Genomic DNA, 24,592 nt, shown 5'->3' on the forward strand with positions numbered 1-24,592 from the left:
TTCCTACAAAACCCTCGGGGGCATTATTAGCCTTAGTTTATTGGTGAGGAAACTGAGGCTTAAAGAGTCTAAATCATTTGCTCAAGAAGACAGTTTGTAATTTAGTAGTGGAGCTAGAAGTCTGCCAGCCGTTTGTGCATTTATACTTATTGCCTCAGTATGTGCACTTAAAGTGCTAGGTATTTAATAAAGCAAGGTGACCAATTTTTATGTTTTAAAAAATATATAACTTATTATCGAGAGTTTCAAACGTATACAAAATTAGACAAAACAGCATCTTCCTGCTTGAACTGTTTATGTACTCCTCACCTAGCTTCAACAATGACTAACTCATAACCACTATTGTATTACCTAGAGATTCTCGACCTTGGCATTATTGACATTTTGGGCTGGATAACTGTTTGCTATGTGTGTCCAGTACACACACCAAACAAGGCAAGACCAAAGTCAAGGTCTGACTGATTCGACTTGTAAAAGTACATTGAGTCACTTTGGATTCGGACAGTTTATGACTTACATGGACAGTGAAAGAAAGGTAGCCAATCATGTCAGCTTCCTGTAGTTCTTGTCCCAAACACCAAAAAGGACCACATGGAAACAAAGGAGGTTGGATGACCTCAACTCCGATTGCTGAGGAGCCCATTATAGATCACAACCAATTGGTTTTCTATTCTGTAGCTCTATACTGAGGTGGGCAGAGCAGGAAGCCCTGTACCTCAACAGAAATAAGGAGGCTATAAGAAATTGCCTCGCCTCCCCTCTGGCAACTAACGGGGGTGCCAAAAAAATGTATATACATTTTAAGAGATGTTATCTATGCTCAAGCAGTAGTTGGCCGTAATCAGAAGTGTCTGGATGCTGATGGTAACCACTTGAAGCACCTCTTGTAACTGCAGAAATCAAATGTGACTTGTATTCATCTTTTGTTTTCGGTATATATTGAGTATTACAATTTATACAGTTTTTTCCTTTCTTAAAATATGTTTACACTTTTTGGGACCCCCTGTATGGGCTGGTTCTCTCTATCTACGAGTCTGTTTCTGGCTTGTTTTGTTTGTTCATTTGTTTTGTCTTGTTTTTTAGATTCCACATATAAATGAAATCATATGGTGTTTGTATTTCAACTCTACTTAGAAAAGAAGAAAACAAAATAACAGAAAAAATAAACCTTAACTGGCACATAGCAGATTCTTCATAAATATTAGCTATTGCTATTTTTACTATTGTTACTACTACTACTAATACCTTTCCCTCCTAGACCGTTCACTTAAGCAGAAGAATCATATGTTCTGTTCACCACCATATGTGCTGGCACATAAGAGGAGCCCACTAATATTTAATTGACTGATTGATTGGTTGAGATTTGAAGTCAACAACCTTGCCCTCCCACCTGTTTCCCCCAAACGTCCCGTTACTTCACCACACCAAACATTTTCATTTCCTCTCAATATATTAGGTTGTCGGAAAAGTCACGACATATTTTTTCTAGGTTTTTTGTTGCAAAAATGCGTAATGAATTTTTCTGACAACCCAATACTTGAGTATACAGGACAAAGCCTTCTCCCCATCATCCTAGGTGCCCTGAAGCACAGTAAACTCATAGCAAAAATGTCCTCATGATGGAGGCTTTCCACTTGCTTTCTTTTTTATTTGAACAAGATAGTTGAGGGTATCTTATAGTTGAGGGAAAATCTAAGTACAGAAAAAAAAACACCAGGAAGGAAATACATGAAATATTAACGATGGTGGTGATCTCATCCAGAAATAGCTCATATTCCTAATTGTCTCATAAATGTTATAATTTTTACAGTGTTTTGAATTAGAATTCTAATAATATAGCCTATACATTGCAATTGATTGCTGTGTCTTTTAGATATCATTTAATCCATAGGTTTCTTGCCATTTTTTGCTTGCAAAAACTCGGTTTGTCCTGTAGAGTTTCCCACAACCTAGATTTTTCTTGATTGCATCCCTGTGGTGTTAACATACTCCTTTACCCCTTATGTATTTCCCATCAATTGGTCTCAGATCAAGAGATGTGATCAAAGTCAGGTTCTGTCAACTTGGCAAACTCTTTATAGATGGATGGTACATGCACTTCTATCAGGAAAATATAACATCTGGGGTAGTCTGTCTTTTAGTCATGTTAGCAATTTGTTGGTGCTGAATGCCTAGATCCAATCATTCATTAGGGGTTATAAAATAAGGATCATCTAATTCATTACTTTCTTCATTACCTTTATACCTTCTTCATTATGCATTTTGAGATGATACACTTCCCCTTACTTACTATATGGTCACCCAGAGGTACAGTTTGTATAGGAAAGGTAAGATAAATGCTTGATTCTTTCTCTCTAGTTCCCAGTTTTTGAAATAATGCGCTTGTTCCCTCGCATCCTCCAATGCAGACAACTGAGGTTTTTAGTTTGTTTGGGACTTTTTTGTAGTATTATGAATTCATGGACTTAAACATATTTGATTGGTTTCAATGCATTGCAGTTCTTATCCTTATCGATGCAGAAACTTTCCATCTTTGGCTGGCAGGAATCTCTCCAAGTTATCTACTGAGTCCCTTTGACAATTTCTATCCTTTTAAAAAGAGGATAATAGAACTTATACACTCACGTGAGTATTTTTATCTTCACAGTTTTGCTCTACAACAATGATACTCAAAGTGTGGGCCTCGGGCAACACCTATGAGCTTGAATGAACATCAAATTGATGGACCCTGCCCTGGCCTACTGAATTAGAATCTCTGGGAAACTGAAGTTTAACAAGTTCTCCAGATGATTCTTAGCCAAATTAAAGTTTGATAACTTCTACACTACAAGAATTGACTACAGAAGGTCACCGTCCTCACTTAAGATCTCCAGCCCTTCAGGAATCTCTTGCCAGAGTAGGCCACCCCTCTCTTCTCATTGGATATCTCAGAGGTTACAGTCATCATTGAGGGTTATTTCTAATATTTTTGAAACAACCAAAAGTCAATTGATAGTTTTATCGGTGAATGATAAATCTGGTTACTACCTCTTTGGATCTAAAAATTCTGATTTGATTATATAATAACTGATTTTCATAAGTGGCTTTATAAAGTTTCCATTGATGAAAATTTCAAAAGAATTATTCCAAAAATGTTTTGAGCAATGGTATTATTATATGTGCTAGGGACTGCCATGGTTTAATGCTAATAGTTTTGCTCCTTTTGAGTTCCTATGGTTGAATGGTATGGTGAGCTTATCTAGACTATTTTGCAGAAATAAAGGATTATTTTTCTTTGAAAGTGTGCTTTCCTATGCTTGCTTATGCAAGAGAAGCTTACGCAAGGATGAGCTTCTGTGGAAGTACATCGACTGTATATAGTTATTCTCAAGCACTTTTAATGAGACATCCAACATAGTCCCTCACCTTGCACTTAAGTAGACTAGGTGTTTAAAATGATTGCTTTTGGACATTGATGTTTTTTACACAGCCAGCTTCTTGAGACACATACACTAATAGTGTTTATGTCTTTTGATGCAAACAATACAGAGATTCTTGGGGGAAAAAAAGAGAGCCTAATAGTTTGGGAATTGAAACCCATGTCTTAATAAAGTCTCTCATCATCTCTGCTTTACCATAGTGGTTATCAGCTTTTTTTTTGGGGGGGGGTTCTATATTTTTAAAAATCCTGGTACTGTGCCCCAAGCCAATGAGGCCAGAATCTCTAGGGAGTGGGGACCAGGCTTCACTGGCTTTGAAAGCTCCCTAGGTGATTCTGATGTACAGCCAATGTTGAGAACCTTGTGAAATGAAGCAGAGAAGATGAAAGCCTTTATTCAGGCATGGACTTAGACCCCTTATGTGTTAGGCTCTCTTTTTTTCAAAAAGAAGACATTTGAGATACTTGTGGGCCTTTGGAAGGATAATTTCTTACTGACACCACCCAATATTATTCCGAGATTTACATTTTATGCACAGAGAAGATGACCTGGGGTGTCCACTTGTGCTCATGTTATGGAGGAAGAACCCATTTGAAGCTACTTTTTGGAAGAGTTATTAGAGGATGTGGAGACATCATCTTGTATAAGTATTTCATGATGACATCATCTGCTGGCACTTATGAATGGGTCAAATATGAGATTGATAGGGGCTTAATAAAAGTTTTTTTGTAGCTAGGTTGTATCATTTAACACCAAACTAAATAAAAAGCTTTCAATATGAGGGCTATGCAAAGAGAACAAACTGAGAAGAGCATGGGAAATGTTGAGCTATAGGGGCAGCATACAATAAGCAGGAGCAGGGGCTTTGAGGTCCAACAGGCCTGAGTTTGAAACTCAGCTCTGCCATTGACTTGTGACCTAGGGCAAATTACTAAACTTTTCTAAGCACTGATTCTTATCTGCAAATCTGGCTTAGTCCCTGTGCCTGACACAGAGTAGAGTTCCACATATAACTAAGTATTAAAATTACAGATAATATGTTGTTCAGATATCTGGAGATGAGATACCAGGTCCAGATCATGCTAAGGAAGGTGTGGTAGGCAGAATAATGCCCCTCCCCCAAGATTTCTACATTCTAATTCCCAGGACCTGGGAGGATGTTACTTTACATGGAAAAAGGGATTTCACAGATGTGATTAAGTTAAAAATCTTCACATGAGAGAGATTATCCTGGATTATGCAGGTGGGCACAATGTAATCACAAGGATTCTTCCCAGTGAAAGGGGCAGGCAGGAGAGTTAAAGAAGATGTGACTACTGAAGCAGTGGCTGGAGTGATGCAAAGGATGGCTTTGAGGACAGAAGGAAGAGGGCCATGAGCCAAGTAATGCGGGCAGCTCTAGAAGCCGAAAAAAGCAAGGAAATGGATTTTCTCCTAGAGCCTCCAGAAGAAATGCAGTCTCGCTGAAACACTGACTTTAGCCCACTGAAATCCATTTCTGACTTATGAACCCCCAGAACTTGAAGATACTAAATTTGTGTTGTCTTAAGCCACTACCTTTGTGGTAAATTGTTACAGCAGCAATAGGAAACTAATAGACAAGATTAAATCAAATCCCTCTTTGAGCATTCAAAGATTCTGAGTACAGATTTTACAAGATGAAGATTTCACTTTGGAGTCCATGCCATTCAAAATCAATTTGTACAAAGCCCAAGGATTGTAATAATAGTTTACTTGTGAATGAATTTGCCCATCCTGACATTAGGGTCTTGATTACTCACTTGCCAATCATGCACGTTTGGATCACATGGAGGAGGCCCCAGGCACGATGCTCAGGACACCAGTTTTTTGCTGCAGTATCGGGAAACGGCCTGGTGAGAAAGCAAGCAGGAAGAAAACTGGTTATGGTAGATCAATGACCGTGAAAGACAGCTCTTTAGGAATATCAGAAGAAGTGTAAATTTGGTCAACTATTCTGGAGGACAATTTGATAATATTGGGTTTTCGGAAAAGTCATGACGCATTTTTGCAATGAAAAACATAGAAAAAATACGTCATGACTTTTCCGACGACCCAATAGTATTAGAAAACATGTACATAAAACCTGAAAAATGCAAGTACTCTGACTCAGCAATTGTAAGAAAATTTATCTTAGAGGGAAAAAACTTGGACTGGTATGCATATCATTCTTAAAAAATCCTTTCATGGTTCCCATAATTGCTTATAGAATAACACTTGGGGAGACTGAAGGGCGAGAGCAATACATCTACATCCACTTACACTGGATAATTAAGACTGACAAGTGTTTGTACTGGCCATAGCTTGGTCTAGACTTGAACCTGGCTAGATTAACCTCAAAGGTCCCTTAGCCACCTTTGTTACATTTGATCTTTTTCATAAAAATCACTGAAATGGTGATTGTGACTAACAGTTCCAATGTTAAGTCAGTGCCTGCCCTTGAACATTTATTATAAACTATCATCCAATTTTGTGACTTAAATAAATTAAAATTTTTATATGTCTGTGTAATTGAGTCATTAAGTGTTGAAAATTACCTATATTCTGACTTATCCACTGACATTTAGATAATATATTTGGCGCACAAAAGTTGTAAATCCAAATTATGCTCAAATACAAGTGAGGAATCTTTATTCATTTTTTTTCTGTTGTATTATTTGTTTCAGCCGTATGTCTGGACCCAAACCACATCAAGGAGGGACCAAAATTTATACAACATTCTTGAGTATGATGGCGGCTGCATTTGGAGCTTTGATTAAACTGCACTACATGTGTGATTATTACTTGTAAACAGATGATTAGCTATTAATTAGACAATAAGTGATTGTAAAGCACTTAGAAAATAAAAGTGTTCATAAATACCACCAAGTAATAGCAACAATAATTCCTTACTGACTACACAGCTGCTAATGTCAATAAGAATGATTTATTCAGCTAAGGGCAACTTTAATTTATGCAAAATAAAAAGCTGCTATCATATCTGTTTTTGATACAGCAAAACAAAATGTATCACATTTACAACAGATTTTATCATCAGCATTTAGATAAATACATTTTACTTTGGTAAAAACAAACATCTCTTTTAGGACCTTCTCAAACACAGGCATAGCCATTATGGTATGGTGTCTTGAGTGCTAAGAACTAGAGCTTCTTAGTGCTCATCTCTCTGTCTCATGTCAGATATTTCTTTCTTTTAAATATGAGATGTAAAATAAAGTTTCATTAGCGGCATTTGCATTCATGCAGTAGGTTTGTCATGTTGGGTCTGTGCAGTTCTCCCCAGCACCTTACAGCTGTGCTTAGCCTCAATAAATTTTGGTCAAATGAATGAGTGAAAGTCAATTCTTTTGGGGGGTTATTATAGAAGCTGGAAAAAGAAGAAAATCCATGTTAAGAAGAAACTACTTTCATTCTATCTTCTTGATTTTGTTTTTCAAAAAATGAGTTTTGAAGCTCTGAATACTTTTTATGTCTATGATTTCTTTCCCCCTAATGGCCCTTTATGGGTCATATACCTGTACCAGCCTGGCTCTTGACCCACTGGGGAATCTGCCAATGCATCTGTATTTATCTTTCTATCATAAGTAAATTCAAGCACCAACAATGAGTCCAGGTCCATGGTTTCAGAGATATGAAATGAACTGAATAAATACAAGTGAAGAGTGCTTCATGTTACATGAACACAGTAGAAGAGTGAAGGGGTTATTTTGGATGCGATACACATGAGTTAGCTCAGCAACCTTGTTAACAGAGTGAGTCTAACTATATCAAAGAGTGAGGCAGCATAATTTGGTGGAAAATAAGAGTGAACTTTGATTCAAGAGACCTGGATTCAAGTGATACTTCTGCCACTTACTGTGTGATCTTGCTCAAGTCACTTAGCCTCTCTGAATCTGTTCACTCATTTGAAATTTTTCACTATTAATACTTGTCAATCTCAGAGTGCTATTATGATATAATTCAATGTGTAAAAGCACCAAGTGAAGGGTGAAATGCTTTACACTGAAAAAAATTTTATTACCATAATTTTCCTGGAGTGGGTGAAAAGGATTTACACATGGGTTTCATTACTTAGTATGGTGCAATTCAAACCATAAGCCACATGTGGAAAACTGGGGAAATGGCTCAAAATAGAACCATGAAAGTAAGAAAATTCCATAGAAGGTCATAATGGTTTCTGGGCAACCTGAAATTCTTCTGTCAACTTTACCTTGTTTTTTACCACCTCCTTTCCTTCTTTATGATAAATTCCTTATTTGGTGACTCCGAGGCCGTAAGAAAAAATGAGTAAAGAAGAAAAAGGAAACATGGAAGAACTAGTGTCAGGAGTGATGGTAAGAGGGAAGGGCTTGGAATGAAGGAGTATTTACATATGACCTTGATAAATATTAAGAGCAGTGTAATATATGTAGGGGCATACAAACTAGCTAAATAATTTAAAATTTTCAGTGTGGTTGACCTAATATTTTTATACAATGGATATAAAATTTCTAGCACCATGACTAGATTAAAGATTGAAAAAGAAAAGGGAAGGGAAATGTGCTTTTAAAGAAGAAAAAGCTTAAATGTAATGCCTACTTTTAAAAATAGGCTTTTATGGAGGGAACCTAGATGGCATAGCAGGTAAACGTTGTGTTTACCTTCTCTCACAACCACATCAAAATTACAACTAATCTACAAAACAACCATTATTGAGAATCGCCTAAAATCAAGCCTTTCAACTAAGGACATGCAGAAGAAGCCACCTCCAGACGGTAGGAAGGTCAGAGATGCGAAACAGGCTGGTTCCACACCCACGTGTGACCATTAAAGATCAGGAGGGATATTTTGGCTGTGGGGGTCCTACCCATCCCCCAGAGGAACAAGGGTCCCAGTCCCACCCCAGCCCAGGGTTCCAGTGCTGGGGAGAGAAGTCCCCCTAATTTCTGGTTGTGAAAACGAGCAGACATTGTGACCGAGTGAGACTGAGGGCGGCTGCACTCCCAGGTGCTCCTCTTAAAGGGACTGCACGCGGACTTACCCACCAGTGGAATCACTGGCTTTGAGCTCCAGTGCTGGGGGTAGCAGCTGGAAAGGTGGCAGGGACTAATGGTGGGGAACTGAGTTGTCTGGCTTGGGACGGGGGCTGGAGAGATGGCTTTCTTCTGGATGGAGGTAGGGGGGGAGCTGGTGGAGGCCATTGTTTCTTTGCTGAGCCCTCCCCCTTCCTGGCGTGTGAACACAGGTGGCCGCCATTTCTGAGTTTCTGCCATTCGTTCGCCCTGCCCTGGAGATTCCAGACCCTGCCCCGCCCAACTTTCAGCCACACCTAGGCTGCTTTCAGTGGCTTTTTCATGCAGCCCACCTGCCTTGGCTCAAGCTGCAGACTTTCCTAGGGTCTCCCAAAGGTTCACAGAACCCACACAAGCAGCATCTGGCTTGAGCGAGTCCTGTACCTCGGGCTGAGCAGGTCTAAGCTGGCAATAGTGGCAGCCAGCCTTGGTTTGCGACTTGGCCTCTCAAGGCACTTCCAAGCACACCATGGGCTGCAGCCATCGGCACATTTCTTTCTGACTTCCACAAAGTGGCCCCGGGTGGGGCACGGGCTGTGGCTTAAGTAGACCTACAGCGGATCCCCTCCAAGGTGGTCCTGGGTCTGGCGCCCCCCAGTGGCCAGCTTCAAAATGACCTGGAGCATCACCCAGGTGCCTCCAAGAAGACACACCCAAGGGGCACACTGGGCAGACACCAGCTGAGGCTGGTCCTGTTCCGTAGGGTCAGCCCCTGCACAAGAACTCTTCCACTGTAGTCAAGGCCAGTCCTCACAACCAGTGAGCCTGAGGGTCAGTCCCTCCCATTGATGTGCATTTATCAACCAAGAGGAGGGCACACACAACCCATACAAGGAACACACCTGGAGTACATGGCTCAGGTGACCAGAAAGACTGTGCCATTGAACCGCACAGCACAACTACTATATAAGGCCATTCTACTAAGACCGGAAGACATAGCAGCTCTACCTAATACATAGAAACAAACATAGGGAGGCAGCCAAAATGGGGAGACAAAGAAACATGTCCCAAATAAAAGAACAGAACAAAGCTCCAGTAAAAGAACTAAACAAAATGGAGATAAGCAATCTATTAGATGCAGAGTTCCAAACACTGGTTATAAGAATGCTCAATGTTCTCAGGGAGAACCTCAACAGAGAGAGAGAGATAGGAAACGTAAAAGTGGAAATGGAAACCATGAAAAAGAACAGAAGGAAATAAAAGATATAATAATGGAAACAAAGAATATATTACAGGGAATCAACAGTAGATTAGATGAAGCAGAGGGTCAACCAGCGATGTAGAAGATAAGGTAGCAGAAAACACCCAACCAGAACAGAAAAAAGAAAAAAGAATCCAAAAAATTAAGGAGAGTTTAAGGGGTCTCTGGGACAATATCAAGCATACCAACATTCACATTATAGGGGTACCAGATGAAGAGAGAAAGCAAGGAATTGAAAATCTATTTGAAGAAATAATGACAGAAAACTTCCCTAACCTGGTGAAGGAAATAGACATACAAGCCCAGGAAGCACAGAGAGTCCCAAACAAGATAAACCCAAAGAGGCAAACAACAAGACACATCATAATTTAAGTGCCAAAGGTTAAAGACAAAGAGAGAGTCTTAAAAGCAGCAAGAGAAAAGCAGTTAGTTACCTACAAGGGAGCCCCCATAAGACTGGCAGCTGGTTTCTCAACAGAAACTTTGCAGGCAAGAAGGGGTTGGCAGGAAATATTCCAAGTGATATAAAGCAAGAACCTACAACCAAGATGGCTCTACCCAGCAAGGCTGTCATTTAGAATTGAAGGACAGATAAGGAGCTTCCCAGACAAGAAAAAGCTGAAGGAGTTCATCACCACCAAGCCAGCTTTACAAGGAATGTTAGAGGGACTTCTTTAAGATGGGAGGGGTTTAAGGGTGGGTGAAAGGGGAAGGGATTAAGAAGTACAGATTGGTTGTTACACAGTAGTCATGGGGATGTAGGGTATAGCATAAGGAATATAGTCAGTAATATTGTAATAACAAGGTATGGTGCCAGATACGTACTAGATCTATCAGGGTGATAGATGGGAGGGGGTTGGGGGCAGGGTGAAAAGGTGAGGGCATTACGAAATACAAATTGATAGTTAATACAGTATGGGGAATATAATCAACAATGTTGTAAAGTTCATGTAAGGTGCCAGATGCGCACTGGACTTATCAGGGGGATCACGTCATAGACTGTGTAGATGCCTGACCACTACGCTATACACCGGAAGAGCTGAAGTGGAATCATGTTGAATGTAAACTATAACTAAATATATAGGTATATATAGTCACAGGATATGGAGTACAACATAGTCGATGGTATTGTTACAGCTATATAAGATGTCAGAGGGGTAGTAGCTTGGGGGGGTGGGTTATCACTTTATGAGAGATTTCAATGTCTAACTATTATGTTGCTTTGTACACCTGAAACTAACAAAAAAGTATACTTTTATATACAATGTTATGACTCATTTTTATCCACATGTGATGTGGATTTGAAAAATGTTTCGCCATAGGAAACAGATCATATTAGAACTTTATGATGGGGCACTGAAATAGCGTCTTATTGGAGATCCCACAGAAGCAGACCTTGAGACAAGGATTCAAGTTCAAGTAGTTTATTTGGGAGGTGAGCCCAGGAAACACCCACAGGAGTATAAACAAGTGAGACAAGGAATGGAATGTATCCAATACAGGGTGCACTGTTAAGCCAGCTTCCACGGTGGTGATTGCAAATTAATGCCACTGGGGAACTCTGGAGTCAGTGTAGAGGACTTGGGTGTTTGTACATTCACTCCTGTCAGTTATTGGTTGAGAGTTCTTGGGGGTGTGAGCTGTTAATTTTCTCAACCCTCAGCCCTGCCTTGTGGTGGTGTTGGGAGAAGGGGCAGGGATTTTCCATGAGCAGAGAAAGCACTCAGGCAGAGTGATGCAGGTGCTGGCAATTGGCAGTGGGTTAGGTGTTGATGACAATGATAAGGTAGGGATGGGGATGCGGGGGTAGGGGGAATTGGATTGGGCAGGGCTCAGACAGCTTCTGCTCCAAAGACATTATTTTAGTTCTTCCCTGCAGATATTTGGGAATGGCATTTTCAACAATTCCATGTTGCTGAAGCGAAGAACGCTTGAGGGAAGAATGATGTCATTTGTAGATTTCTTCTAAACTGAAGTGAGGGACTCTATGGCTGGGTTTCCTCATCTGCGAAGTGATGCAACTATCCCTATTTGATCAGGTGTTGTGGGGATTACAAGTGCTGGAGGCAAGTCTCTGGCATAGTGCTAACAATGTAAGAGGTGCTGGGTAAATGGCAAAGGTAAAGATGATGGTGCTCGTGAGGGCCAGCGGAGCTAACAAGTTCTCACCCCAGCCACTCCCTTCTTGCCGAGGTTACAAGACACAGGAGTCCTGTACCCAAACGTTCCCTGGAGATTTTCTGAAGCGCCTTCCTCCAACGGGTTTCCTCTGCTTCCGCTAACTGGAGATAGGACCCTCCCACCCCCAATTTATTCCTCAGTTTCAGTTTTTTTGTGGTGCCTTACTGTGTCCCTGCACCCTATTATTCCCTCACGTGGTAACCTCTGCCTGCCTCACCCCCACCCCATACCCAGCCCTTGAGGCCTTTGGGGAGGAGGGGTAATGTTCTTTTTTTTCTGACTATAAGGGCAATATACTATGCTCTTATTTTTAAGTACTTTTTATTGACAAGAAAATATAATTAAACAAAACAAAACAAAACAGAAATCCCGCATAATCCCACAGTTTAAAGATGTCACTGTTAGCATCTTAGTGTATTTCCCTCCCGGACTTTTTTCCTAGGCATGTATATAACCATAATTGGGATCAGTTTTTGGAATCATATTTTGGGGCCCACTTTTCTCACCCGGCATAATGTTAACATGTTCCCATAGCATTAGAATTTCTTCAAAAGCATGACTCGTAATGCATGTATAATACTATATTATATGAATGTATTTTATTTTTATTTTACCCAGTCCTCCTGTTGCTGTAAATTGTATCTTTTTTTTGTCTTTTATATGTAATTCTGCATTAAGCATCTTTTTTTAAATTAAAGTTTATTGGGATGACAATGGTTAGTGTAGTTATTACATAATACATTGGTTTCAGGTGTACAATTCTGTAATACATAATCTATATATCACATTGTGTGTTCACCACCCCAGAGTCAGTTCTCCTTCCATCACCTTATATTTGATCCCTTTTACCCTATCTACTACCCCCCTCCCATGTTAAGCATCTTTGTACATAATTATTTGTGTGCTTCTATGATGATTTCTTTGGGGATAAATTCCCAAGGGGAATCTCTGGGTCAAAGGGTATTAACATTCTAGAGGCTGTTAGCATGTATTGACAAATGCCCCCCACGGAGTTTTTAACAATGTTAACACATGTATAGATTTGTGTAACTATTACCATATTCAGGATACAAACAATCCCATCACCCCAGTAACCTCCCTTCTGCTTTTCTTTTATAGTCATCCCCTTCCCCCCACATAACCCTGAGAGGGTTATGGAATATTTAATTCCATAGTGTGGGATAAACTGGCCATTCTCAGCTAATCATCTTAATAAAATTACAAAGACCCAAGTTAAAATAACCCATTCAGGTATTGTTAAGAAGTTCCTGAATCCGGTTGCAATAGCAGCCAAGACTCTGTCCCTGGAGTGATAGGCTCTGGTAAGGGACCCCTCTAAGAGTGGTGCCCAAAAGAGTATTTCTGCCCATTAAGACTGGGAGACATACTGAAATTCAAACACTGGACTGTGGGGCGAGGGGCATGAGGAAGCCAAGACAAGGCTGGAATAGGATTCGTGGGAATGGAATTACTAGTAGTTATAGAGTTGACCCTCCAGGCAGTTAAAAGTCTAATTTTCAAGGTTCAAGGACTTGGGCTGAATATGTGTCAGGTGTGACTTAGATTTAACACAGTGGCAGTGATAAGCAGGGGTCTGAGTTGGGTGACGTAATGAAGGTATTCATCCTAGGCAGAGGCAGCATCTTGGTTTGATGGGATAGGGGAGGATGAGGAGGGAAGGAAAGGGGCATCTGCCTACTTTGAGACACAAAAGGCTGTGTGGAGTGGGTGATAAGAGCATGGTCTAGGTTCTTCAGCAAGAGGGGTTCACAAGGATTTCGCTAGACATCAGGATTCTGTGAAATAGGGAGGCGAACAGGTGAGCCTCCCATTCTAGAGATAGAATTAGAGGACCAATTAGGAACCAAGCCGGCAGTTCAGTGGCCCAGAACACAGAGGGAGTTAGGTGCTTTCCAATGAGATCATGTGGCTCTAGACAGTGGTTCTCACACTTTAGTATGTAGCAGAATGCCTCCGAAACCTGGACCTTTCGTTAAAACACAGATTCCTGGTCTCCACTGCCCGAGTTTCTGATTCATTAGGTATGGGGTGGGGAGTGAGAATTTCTGACAAGTTCCCAGGGTTGCTCCTGCTGCTCTGGGGGGGGCACCACACATTGAAAACCACTACTGTAAGGCAAAGAAAATATTGAGATTAGATGAACAATCTCACTCCCATAACACCCAGCATGGGTGGGAAAGGGGCTCCTAAATGTATCGAAGGGCTTGATAGAGCTAAACTTGCAGCTTGAGGTGTTTTGTGCTTCCAGGAAGGCAGATAGGACAGGAAGGAAAGGGTAGGAAGAGCCCTTTTCAGATGACCCAAGTGTCAATGGAATTCTCGCATCACTGGAGTTCTCTCAAGCATAGGTAATAACGGACATGCCAAGAGATGTCAATCTGATTTAAAGCAGAATACCAATATAACTGTCAATCCCTGCCACAGAATCCATTTTCTTCTTTTAAGGGTAGCTCTCTGCTTATTTGAAGAGTAATAAAAATAATGCTCCTATATAGTAGTACAGCACATTCTAATTTACAAAGTGCTTTCACATGATATCTTATTTGATTTCCCAAATTCTGTGAGGGAGTTAGGGCAGGTGTTTTTATCCCATCCTTTAGACTACTGGTTCAAAGTAATGGTCCCTGGACTTGCGGCATCAGCATCACCTAGGAACTTGCTAGAAATGTGAATCCCAGCCCCACCCCAGACCTACTGAATCAAGTCTTGAGGGGGCCAATAATTTGCATTTCTAACAAGTTCCCAGCTGACATGATGTTGGTGCTGCTGCTGGTCCTGGACCACACTTGGATGAAAACCACTGCTATAGATTCAAATGAAAGATCTAGAAGACCAGGGACTTAAGAGGACTTCTACCTAGGTGCCTTTTCTATTTCTGCACCTGCTGTGTCCCTGCCCCAACCCCTATCCTTCCAATCCCAGCTCTATTGCTTATGAATTTGAAATCCTGAGCAATTACTCTAAACTGCAATTTCCTCACCTGTAAAATGGGGATAATAGATCGACTTCTTTGGGTTCTTATGAATATTAAATAAGATCTAGGTAAAGTACTTAGCACTGTACTTCTGCTTAATAAATGCTCGCAATTACCATGATTTTTATTGTTATTAAAAGTGTGATATTTCACTGGAATGAATACCTTCTTAAAAGTTATTTTCTTTGAGTGTGTGTCCCTCTTAAAATGGGGACATTCCTGGTGGATTTAGACAAAAAGGCACATCCTCTTTAACACCCCACCTGGGATATTTCTGTGATTGCCTTGAGTATTTGCGGAGAGGAGGGTGCTTAGAAAATGGGAGCAGAGGAATAATAGACCAGCTACTGGAACAGTGTATTAAAGGGCTGACAACAGCAAGACTTTATACTGAGGAAACTCAGAATAGCTGGTCAGGGGAAGCAGTGGCTGAGGGAGGAAGCAATCCGGAAGGGCAGTCAGAGGTGGGAAGCAAGTCGTCAAAAACAATCTATCTCCTTCCGAGTTCCTCCCTGGGCAGCCCCAGAGCTAGGCTCCAGGCTATGCCAGGCCTCGGGGGATCTGCCCGTGCTCTTGTTGCAGTCAAGGGGGTGAACACTCAGGTGCCCACAATGAATGCTCTGAGAGGCCCTCCGAGGCCAGCTGGCAATTATGGGCACAGGGAGTTTGGGCTCAAAAGTGGCTTTGTCTTCAGGATGACTCCTATTTGGCAAAATTCTGACTACAGCACATCAAACGCTTAGGCTGGAGACGTGGTTCTTTTTTAGTGGAGGTCTGCTATGTTCTTTTTCCAGGCGTCCTGGGCCCGCACCCCAGGAAGCAGCTTTATCTTATCTGGGTAGTACAGTCCGGGTCCCTTACCCGGAGTGGACCCAGATCTTTGCAAAATAATTAAACAGAAGAAACAAAAGCAGCAAGTTCGGGCCCCGTGGGCACAGCCGGCCAGCCAATGGGGCCCCGCGGCTCCCCGGTGGAGTGGTACTATGATGACAGTAGCCAACCAGCGCGCTCTATGCAAATGAGGTACTGTATCCCGCACCCGCCGCTCCTGTGCTGTCTTGTTGTTATAGTGATAAACTGAGGCCTTGCCTCTTGGCTTCTCGGAGAAGGAAAGGGGCGGGGTGGGGGTTAACCTCTTTTACTTTCCCCAGGGAAGACAGAAAGAAGGGACGAAGAAGGGGGATGGGTAAAGAAAAGAAAAATACGTGACAAAGAAAACATTCTCTGCCTGGGAGGAGACTGACAGAGGGTGTCTAGCTGGAGGGAGCATTCGCTGGCCATGCCAGTACTTACCACTGATGCTGAGTCAGAAACAGGTATCCCAAAATCCCTTTCCAATGAGCCTCCCTCAGAAACCATGGAGGAAATAGAGCACACATGTCCACAGCCTCGACTGGTAAGTAAAGACAAAGGATGCAAATGTATGCGTGGCTATGGCACAAAAGAGTTCCGTATGCGCCCGCAGCCAGCGAGGAAAAAGATGCTTAGAGGATTTTCATGTAAATGAGAATGGAGCTACCGCCTAATCCTTCTCAGCTTGTTTATACTTAGCTTCTTTCTCTACCCGGCGCTGCTCTCAGTTTACAAAGCATTATTGTATCTGCTGGGTAGGAAACGGGCTGCTTGGTCTCGGCTATGTTTTTGTGCCTGGGGAGGAGGGGATGGCCTTTTTCCTTTTAGGTGTGTTCTCATTCGAAAATAAAAATCCTACAGTGCAATTTTAAAATGCTATTCTTTTCGTAAAGCTTGGGATGGGTCTGTTGTTAAGTTCTAAATTCTAGCTAGGGAATGATTTGGTCCTCAACTAATTTTGGTGCCTAATGCCAGTTTTGGAAAAATGAAAAGAACATGGAAGCAAAACTTCCCCATTCGTTTGAAAATTTCAAACTAGCTAAGTAAAAGAGTCCCTCAACGATGTATTTAGAAATAATGTGCATCTTCAATGAATTGTAAACATTTTCAGAGTGTGCTGTGAGGGTTTCTCTTCAGGTGTGAGACGCTGGGCAAGCTACCTTTACTTAGAAAAGGGCTGCATGCCTTGAATAATGAAAATGCAAATGGGCACTCAGAGCTTCCTTCCATCTCAGTAACTGGTTCTCAATCACCTCAGCGTTTATCATCAAGGAATCAAAAACACCAAGTGGGCGGTGGGTTTTCTGTGGTCGGAAATCTTATGGAACTTGGGGAAGGAGACCTCTCTTTGAACTATCAGAGCCAAATGATACACTTGTTAAAGCTATCCCTCCCTCTAGCGATTTCCCTCAAGTTAAAAGGTGCTACATTTTCATTGGCTGTGGAGTTTGACCCTGAAAGAGGTTATTATTTTTTCTTAAAGGATTTTGTGATGTAGCATTTTCTGTGAACTCCCAAAATGAGGGCTCACAGATTCCAAAGCCAGCTCATCTTGGAACTGTTATTTCTACATAAGGGTTAATAAGGTTTCAAATGCAGGCTTAGAACAGCTTCCTAATACATGAAAGCAAACGAAGTTATATTAGAGCTCTGTATACTTTTGTTCACTGTGTTTCTATTTTTTAGATATATTTTCTTAGGGAAATTTAATATTAACTGCTCTCCAGCACTTTAAGCCACTTACTGAATGACATACACAATGTGTGGTAGTACCTATGTTCTTAGGGGATACAAACCATCCCAATAAGTTTGCTTCCAATGGAGTCCTTTGAGCCAGTAAACATATGGTTTAGCACTGAAAAAAAAAATTGACCACTAAAAGCTTGTTACAAGATCACCCAAAAAATGTTTTTGAAAGTAAAACCCAATGTTTAAATTTTCATCACACACCTTCTTGACAGGTAAATAGAAGGGAGAGAGAGGCCTCATCCCGTTCCAGTTTATGTATCGTTTCAGTCTCTCCTGCCCACTTCTTTTCCTTCCCTTTTTGCCTTTTAGCTGGTTTGCTCCTTGGTTGTTTCTGCTTAATAAGGTGGGCAGAAGAAATTAAGGGAAGGAAGAAAGTTCAAATATTTTCACTTTCACTTGTGACAGCTCATCCTGGAGTTAACTTCCAAGAACCATGCAAAGCTGGCAATCTAAAACCTCCACCTCCCCTCCGTTTTAGAAATGAGGAAACTGAGGTTCAGAGAGGGTAAGCAACTTCCCTAAAGTCACATTGCATCGAAAGGATAGAGCTGGGATTTGAACCTAGAGCTCTATATCTGCAAAGTAGATCTTTCCCCTACAACACACACTTAAGTGAGATACATTTCCTTCCCATGTTTTTGGCAGTTCTGTAAAAGTTCTGTTAAAGTAAGTGTGTGTGTGTGTGTGTGTGTGTTTCTGTGTGTGTGTGTGTGTCTGTGTGTGTGTGTTAAGGATGAACAGAAGTCGCACTGTTAAAGTGATTGATTTGATCTACCTTTGATAAAAATTTTCTATGATGTCCATCATTATCATGGTCTACTGAAAATTGGCTCTGTTTAAATAGGGACGTCAACCAATTTATAAACCACTACACTACATTTTTTGAAGCAACTTTTCTCTTAGCAAACTTTGATCACTGCAAGGGTATATTCTAAATTTAGATTTATACTTCAGAGCCCACCTTTTCTTTGCTAATGATTTTACTTTAATAATTAAAGCGCATGTTAACTACATACTTAATAACAAAATTTGTTGATGAAGAGTTAGTGGCAGATGAAAATGCTAAATTAGCTTTCTTTTTAAGGATTTTAGTATTTTCTATTGATCTTTTGCTTTGCTAATATCTTCATATTTCAAATTATATAAATTCTGTGTATCTCCCAGCACTCAAGCATATCACCCCAAATTACATGTGGGTCTCTGGCACCACAAGCAGGGGGTGGCTGCTGAGTTGCTTAACTAACTTTGGAAAGCACATGAATGATTTGAAAGTTTCCCTTTCAGAGGACAGGCTCTTTCTCCCACTTGTTACCAAAACTTGGATTCATAGTTTAGAGGAAATGGGGCTCAATAACAAACCATCATCTTTAAAAACAAGTAGCAAATTACCAAAGTGGTTCTCATTGTATTAGCTGAGGTACCCGCTGGCTCCCAAACTCACCCTAACTTTACATAGGGATAATGTAAAAGGACATTTCTGGGTATGTAAGGGCTATAAAGCTTTACTGCAAGTCCCAGAATGTGAACTTACATCACTGCATGTTATTGTCTGTAAATACAAATTTTACTAAAATCTCAGCAATTGTGTAAATGGCGCTTTTTGTAATGAACCATTGTGTTCCCTATTTAGCATGGCATTCAAGTAGGTGTGTACAGCGTTCCTGTGTCTGCATGTGTCTGTCTCTATACTGTTTACAGTGAAGGTTGTTTATTGTGATCCAGCTTAACTCAGTCCATGTTGATTGAGTACCTACTATGTGCTGAGCTCTGAGCCCTCAAGTACTTTGTGATCTAGAGAGTTGAGAAGAGACTGAAACATAAACAGATAGTTTCCATACAGGTTGATAAGGGTGCAGTGTGCTAAGAGTTGTGTTACCAGGTGCAGTGGGGGCAGAAAGGAAACAGTGGTTAACTCCCGGAGAGCAAGTCAAAGTTTGCCACGGGGACGTTGTGTAGAAACCTGTCTTGCCATCGCTGTATCTCTGGTCTCTAATACAGAACCTGGCATAGCCCTTTAAGGAAATGAAGCGGGAAGTGGGCATACCTAACTAAACAGGACTTGAAAGCAATCCGTAGTTTAGATCCTTGTAAGTAGCAAATTGATAAGGATATGAGGATACAATGGAATCACATTCAAGGGGGAATTTTTCTGAAAGGCATGCCTGTAGTTTTTCTACCCACCTTATTTTTCCTTGGAAGAAAATATAAGAAAGGAGAGGAATGAATAGAATAGAATTAAATAACACTGATGAAGAAATTAGAAAAGAAATAACAGGTAGCCTAGGTTTTATGATAGAGCATATATATATTAGGAATGTAAATTAGTACCCTTATTTACCATGCTGCTTGGGCTTGAAATGTTTCCAAGAACTCTTCTTTCCATTTTTACAATGTTTATTCTTGATCCTTCACTTGTTTTCTGTTCTTTGCTATTTTCTTGCTTGAACATAATGCAAGGAGACTTATAAGCTTGACTGTCAAGTAGAGAAACTGAGTAGCCTTGGGCAATATGTGTAATAACAGCCCTCCCGGAGACGCAACTTCTGAGGGATGAGGGCTCCTTGTGGGCAAGGACCATGTCCTCATATCTTCCTAACCCTCAGATTATGCCTAGAAAAGACCTCTGGGCCCAGCAGATGTTCCATAAACCCTTTCTAACAAGGCCCAGCCACCCTGAAAGCTGTCTGCTTAAGGATTTGGTTAATGACCTTGGTCGGGTTCTTCTGGGAGTGCATTCTGCTGTCAGAAGGAAGTTGTAATTCTAGCCTGCAATAGTCACTTCCAGGAAGATGGATGTGCTAGGGATCAACTGAGAAGGCCTTGGAAATAAAAACGGGCTGGTTCGATATGCCACTTTAGCAGGAGTTCATTTTGGGCTTTCCTTCAAAGGGGAGCCATGCCAAAAGACTGCTGTCTTGCAGAAGGTGCATTATGTCAGTTGAGAGGTAGGACACTCACCTGCTAGTGCTCAAAAAGATGACCCGATTTCCAGAGACATCAATGGCTCCCTTTACTAGTATCGCCATCTATTTAGCCAATCAGAGCAGTGTACATTTTAAAAGCAAGACAATGTGCTGTGTTGGTGAAAATAAACAAACATGGACTTCCTTGGGCATTTACTGTAGTCAACTAGAATTTTGCCCAAGGTTATTATTAGACATTTTTTGTGCTGGTCTCGGTCCAAATGCAACATTCATTTCTTGCAGATTGATTATAGTCAGCCGTATTGAGCATAGAATTAATGAATTCATTTCTTCCATTCTTTTAAGTTTGTTCTTTCACCACCCTTCCAACCCACCATTTGCCTAATGCTAAACTCCTTATGGAAGAAATAAATCTAAATCAAATATAAGAAGATATTTAGGTTCTTTGTTTTATTTTGGTGTCTGAACATATAGAAATGAAAAGGATGCATGTGTCTTCATTCAGACAGTGAGGGGGACTTAAAGTGTTCAGTGGCGTAGGGCTTTAAAAGGTAACTTGAGATAAAACTCAGTTTCGTACCAAAATGATCCACAGTTAGCCAGCTGGTTATCAACTTCCATATATAGCAATGCACCAGGTGCTGTGGAGAGAAATAAAAGTAATGCACAGCCCTTGGCCTTGAAGATCATTTGCATTTAACAGAAGGCAGTAGTTTGGTATGTGGAAGCATGCCAGGATGCTGAAATCCCTTAAGAGAGATTTTTTGTAAGTTTGACATTTTATTTAACCTGATCTATCCAAACTGTTATTTCAACATGTAATCAATATAAAAATAATTAATTTTATTATGTACTGTGAAGGTATTTTATATTCTTTAACTTTTTATTCTTTAATATAAAGGTCTTTTCTATTTTTTGCCTTCCTATTAAGTCTGAAATCTGGTGTGTATATTACACTCGCAGCACATCTCAATTCAAACTAGCCAATTTCAAGTGCTCAGTAGCCACATGTGGCTTTAGAGGGAGCTCAGACACATGCCCAGGCCTGTGGAGGATGAGGTCTGAGAAGCCACAATGATAAATACATTTCATGTTTGCATAGCACATGCATGCATACATACATACATACATACATACAATTACTCATAGCTACAAAAAATCACTTTCCTTTACTTTATATTTTGCACACAATATTTTCTGTGCTATCCTATTCTGTTTTAGTTAGGAGGCTGTTGTATTAACCTAGATGAGAATAAGTTTGAAGTTATGGATGGGGCAGTGGAAAAGGAGAGAATTGGATGGATATGGGAGACACTAGCAGGTAAATGCCTTGGCATTTGGTAACTGAGTCTGAGGGTGGGGCAGAAAGGAAGACTCAGTTTTCTGGCTCCAGTGTGTGGGTGCCATCACTGAGATGGGAGCATCGGGTGACAAAAGTTTATGAGAGTTATGTTGAGGATACCATTGAACTTCCATTTGGCAGTGTCTAGTTAGTGTTTGGTTTTGGAATGCAGGAGAGAGTTCTGAGCTAGAGATGTAGATCTGGGAGGCACCAACATGGAGGAAATGGAAGTGAAATTGAGGTAGTGAAATTAATAGGAGCAAAATTGAGTCAAGACGGTTTCTGGACTGAGAGGAAGTAAACGGAAATAGTTAGCAAGAATGCCTCAAGATACTACAGGGTAATTCTAGAAAACAACTGACCCTGCACCATTCTATTGGGGGAAAGTAGAAGAGCTGTGATTAAAGCTTCCAAAAGTCTCCTGATATCTGCCTGTGTCTACATGAAATCTGGTTAAATTAATCTACTTTATCCCAGAAGCTTTCCAGGATGGAACCCTGAGGAACACATTTAAAGGGCCAACAGAGGAAGGATCATGAAAAGAAGACAGAGAGGTATTTCTTAAATATTTGAGAGTTGGGGGAGGGACAAAGACAGGGTAAGTTCTGTGGAGGAAATGTCCAATAGAAACAAATGCAGCGGAGACATCAAATGAGATAACAAGGAAAAGTCTCCTTTGGATTTAGAAAGAAGTCAGTGGTGATGTTTCAGTGAATGGGAGCAGAGATAGCAGTAGGTTGAGGAGCCTTTAGGAGGGAAGTAGAAGCTTGACTGAAGGGAGAAACAGATAGAATGTATAGGACCCCAACAGTGAATAAATGGGGGTTTAGGGTTAAGAGAGGCTAGCTTTTCTCCTTTCTAACTTCTTTCCTTCCATTCTTCCTTCCATCCATCTAGTATGCCAAAGCTTTTGATTGGCTCACTCTTTTAAGATGGTAGCAACTTGCACTTATACATAATTGGGAAAGGGCCAGTGGGAGAGGGTGAAAGGGACAAGGAAAATTGATGAAGGCAATGACCCTAATGCTGGACAGTTGCACAAGTAGAAGAATTGGCTTCAGGTAGGAAAAGAGACACCTCTACCACTGGTGGTGAGGAAGCTGGCAAGGATGTTTTGGGTAAGAGTAAGTTATAAGTGGTATAAGTGGAAAGGAATTGAAAGTTGAAATCCTCTCTTACCTGATAGCTTCTGTTTTCTCTGCAAAGGTGGAGGCAAAGTCATAGTGGCTTGATTTTGGCAGTTTCAGATGTGTAATTATGGGATAGCCTGGGAAGTTGGGTCGAGCCCCAGGGTATTTCCTCTCCAAAGGTCTCCAGGCTGGGAATGTGCGTATGAAAGGGAGAAAGGCTGAGTGGTTCTTGATGAGATGCAGGTAGTGATGAGAGGAAATGGATCTGTTCCCTTATGGCATCTGGGGCTCCACGTCAACCCCCAAGGTCAAGGCAGATCCAGATCTGGTTCTCCAGGGGAACCGGACTGGCCCACAGCAAAAGGGCTGGGGCCTGGCAAGACAAGTGTGCTGCAGCTTGGTCTCTGCTCACTGGAGCCCACAGTCTCATTTCAACCTCAGTTTTGTAATTGAATTATTGTGTGGGCTTAAGCAAATCACTTCTTCTCTCTGGACCTCAATTCTGTCACCAACGATGGGTTGGATAGGTGGCCTTTTCCAGTTCCAAGACTGTGATTCTGGCTTTCATAGCCACGGAACATGGTCTACCACAGTGTGCTCTGTTTGACCTGAAAAATCAGAGCTACCCTATTCCTCACCTCCTTTTGGTTTTATCAAGTTGGGGTAAAAACAGGTTGAATGACCTTACAGTAAGACACATTGGCTAAATATGAATAACAAATGTTCACAAAATACTTTGGAACTTTACATTAGCATTGTACAAACCACTTCTGGTGTCTTCTGCTTTATTCTTCAGCTGCTTCTTCAGAAAGGTTGAACGTATTCTGAATCCTATGTTGAATGTTCTAGTCATTGTCCAAAGAAACCTATGTTGAATCTCTTTTTAATGTTAATAATAGCCTCCTAATTTATCTATTTCATAATACTGAAGGTCAAAATACAAGTATACCTTGGAGATAAGGTGGGTTTGCTTCCAGACTACTGCAGTAAAATTAGTATCATCATAAAGCAAATCATAATCTTTTTGCTGGTGGAAGGTCTTGCCTTCATTTTGTAAAAAAAGTAACATCTGTGCAGCGCAATAAAGAAAAGCGCAATAAAATAAAGTATGTCTGTATTGGGTTTTCTTTGAGGCATGGCAGTATGGCATTGAACTACAAGGGCCTTCTCTAACTGATGCTATCTCTCTAAGCTTAATACTTGGGGTTGAAGTCCCCCAGTGAGTCAGACCATAGTCCTGAAACTCTGGCATCTTTCTCAGGTGCCCACACAAAGCTTCTCAGTGCCCCTTCGTGAAACGAATGAAGAAAAAGATTTATTTCATCTGATCCCCTGGGGCAAAATGAAAAGCAGAAAGCAAGGAAGGTAGGAACAAACTAAGTCATTGCAAGCTAGGCCTATTTTCTTCCAATAATCTCCCAGGTAACAGCCTCTACCTTGCTAGGATCTGATTACCAGTTGCTGGCTTTAGACCATAGCATTATTGTTTTAACATTCCTACCTTCCTCTTTATCCCAGCATGAACCGGGTTGTATGGGAGGCTGAGGAAGCTGACCCTGCTTGGGGATAAAGAGAGTTTAGCACTCAACAATCTTGAAGGCACACTTGAAAACACAGTGATTAGAAAATAAAGCAGCAAGCCATGGTAGCATGCACCTGTGTAATAATGTGCAGGGCCACACAGGGCCAGCCCACTGAGCAGGATTCATTTCATATAATCTCCTCCCTCC

At 41.0% G+C, this 24,592-nt stretch overlaps 1 protein-coding gene across 1 annotated transcript in view; it reads left to right on the forward strand.

Annotated features, from left to right (window-relative positions):
• The first annotated feature begins 15,925 nt into the window (after nucleotides 1-15,925).
• PCYT1B (phosphate cytidylyltransferase 1B, choline) overlaps nucleotides 15,926-24,592 on the forward strand; it is a 97,562-nt gene continuing 88,895 nt past the window's right edge. The window contains exon 1 of the mRNA XM_019625241.1: nucleotides 15,926-16,261. Within this exon, the coding sequence (XP_019480786.1) occupies nucleotides 16,145-16,261 (117 nt within the window). The 5' untranslated portion in view covers nucleotides 15,926-16,144. The remainder of the gene's footprint in view (nucleotides 16,262-24,592) is intronic.

The sequence above is a fragment of the Hipposideros armiger genome, unplaced genomic scaffold (genome assembly GCF_001890085.2).
Source record: "Hipposideros armiger isolate ML-2016 unplaced genomic scaffold, ASM189008v1 scaffold_620, whole genome shotgun sequence".
Taxonomy (NCBI): Eukaryota; Metazoa; Chordata; class Mammalia; order Chiroptera; family Hipposideridae; genus Hipposideros; species Hipposideros armiger.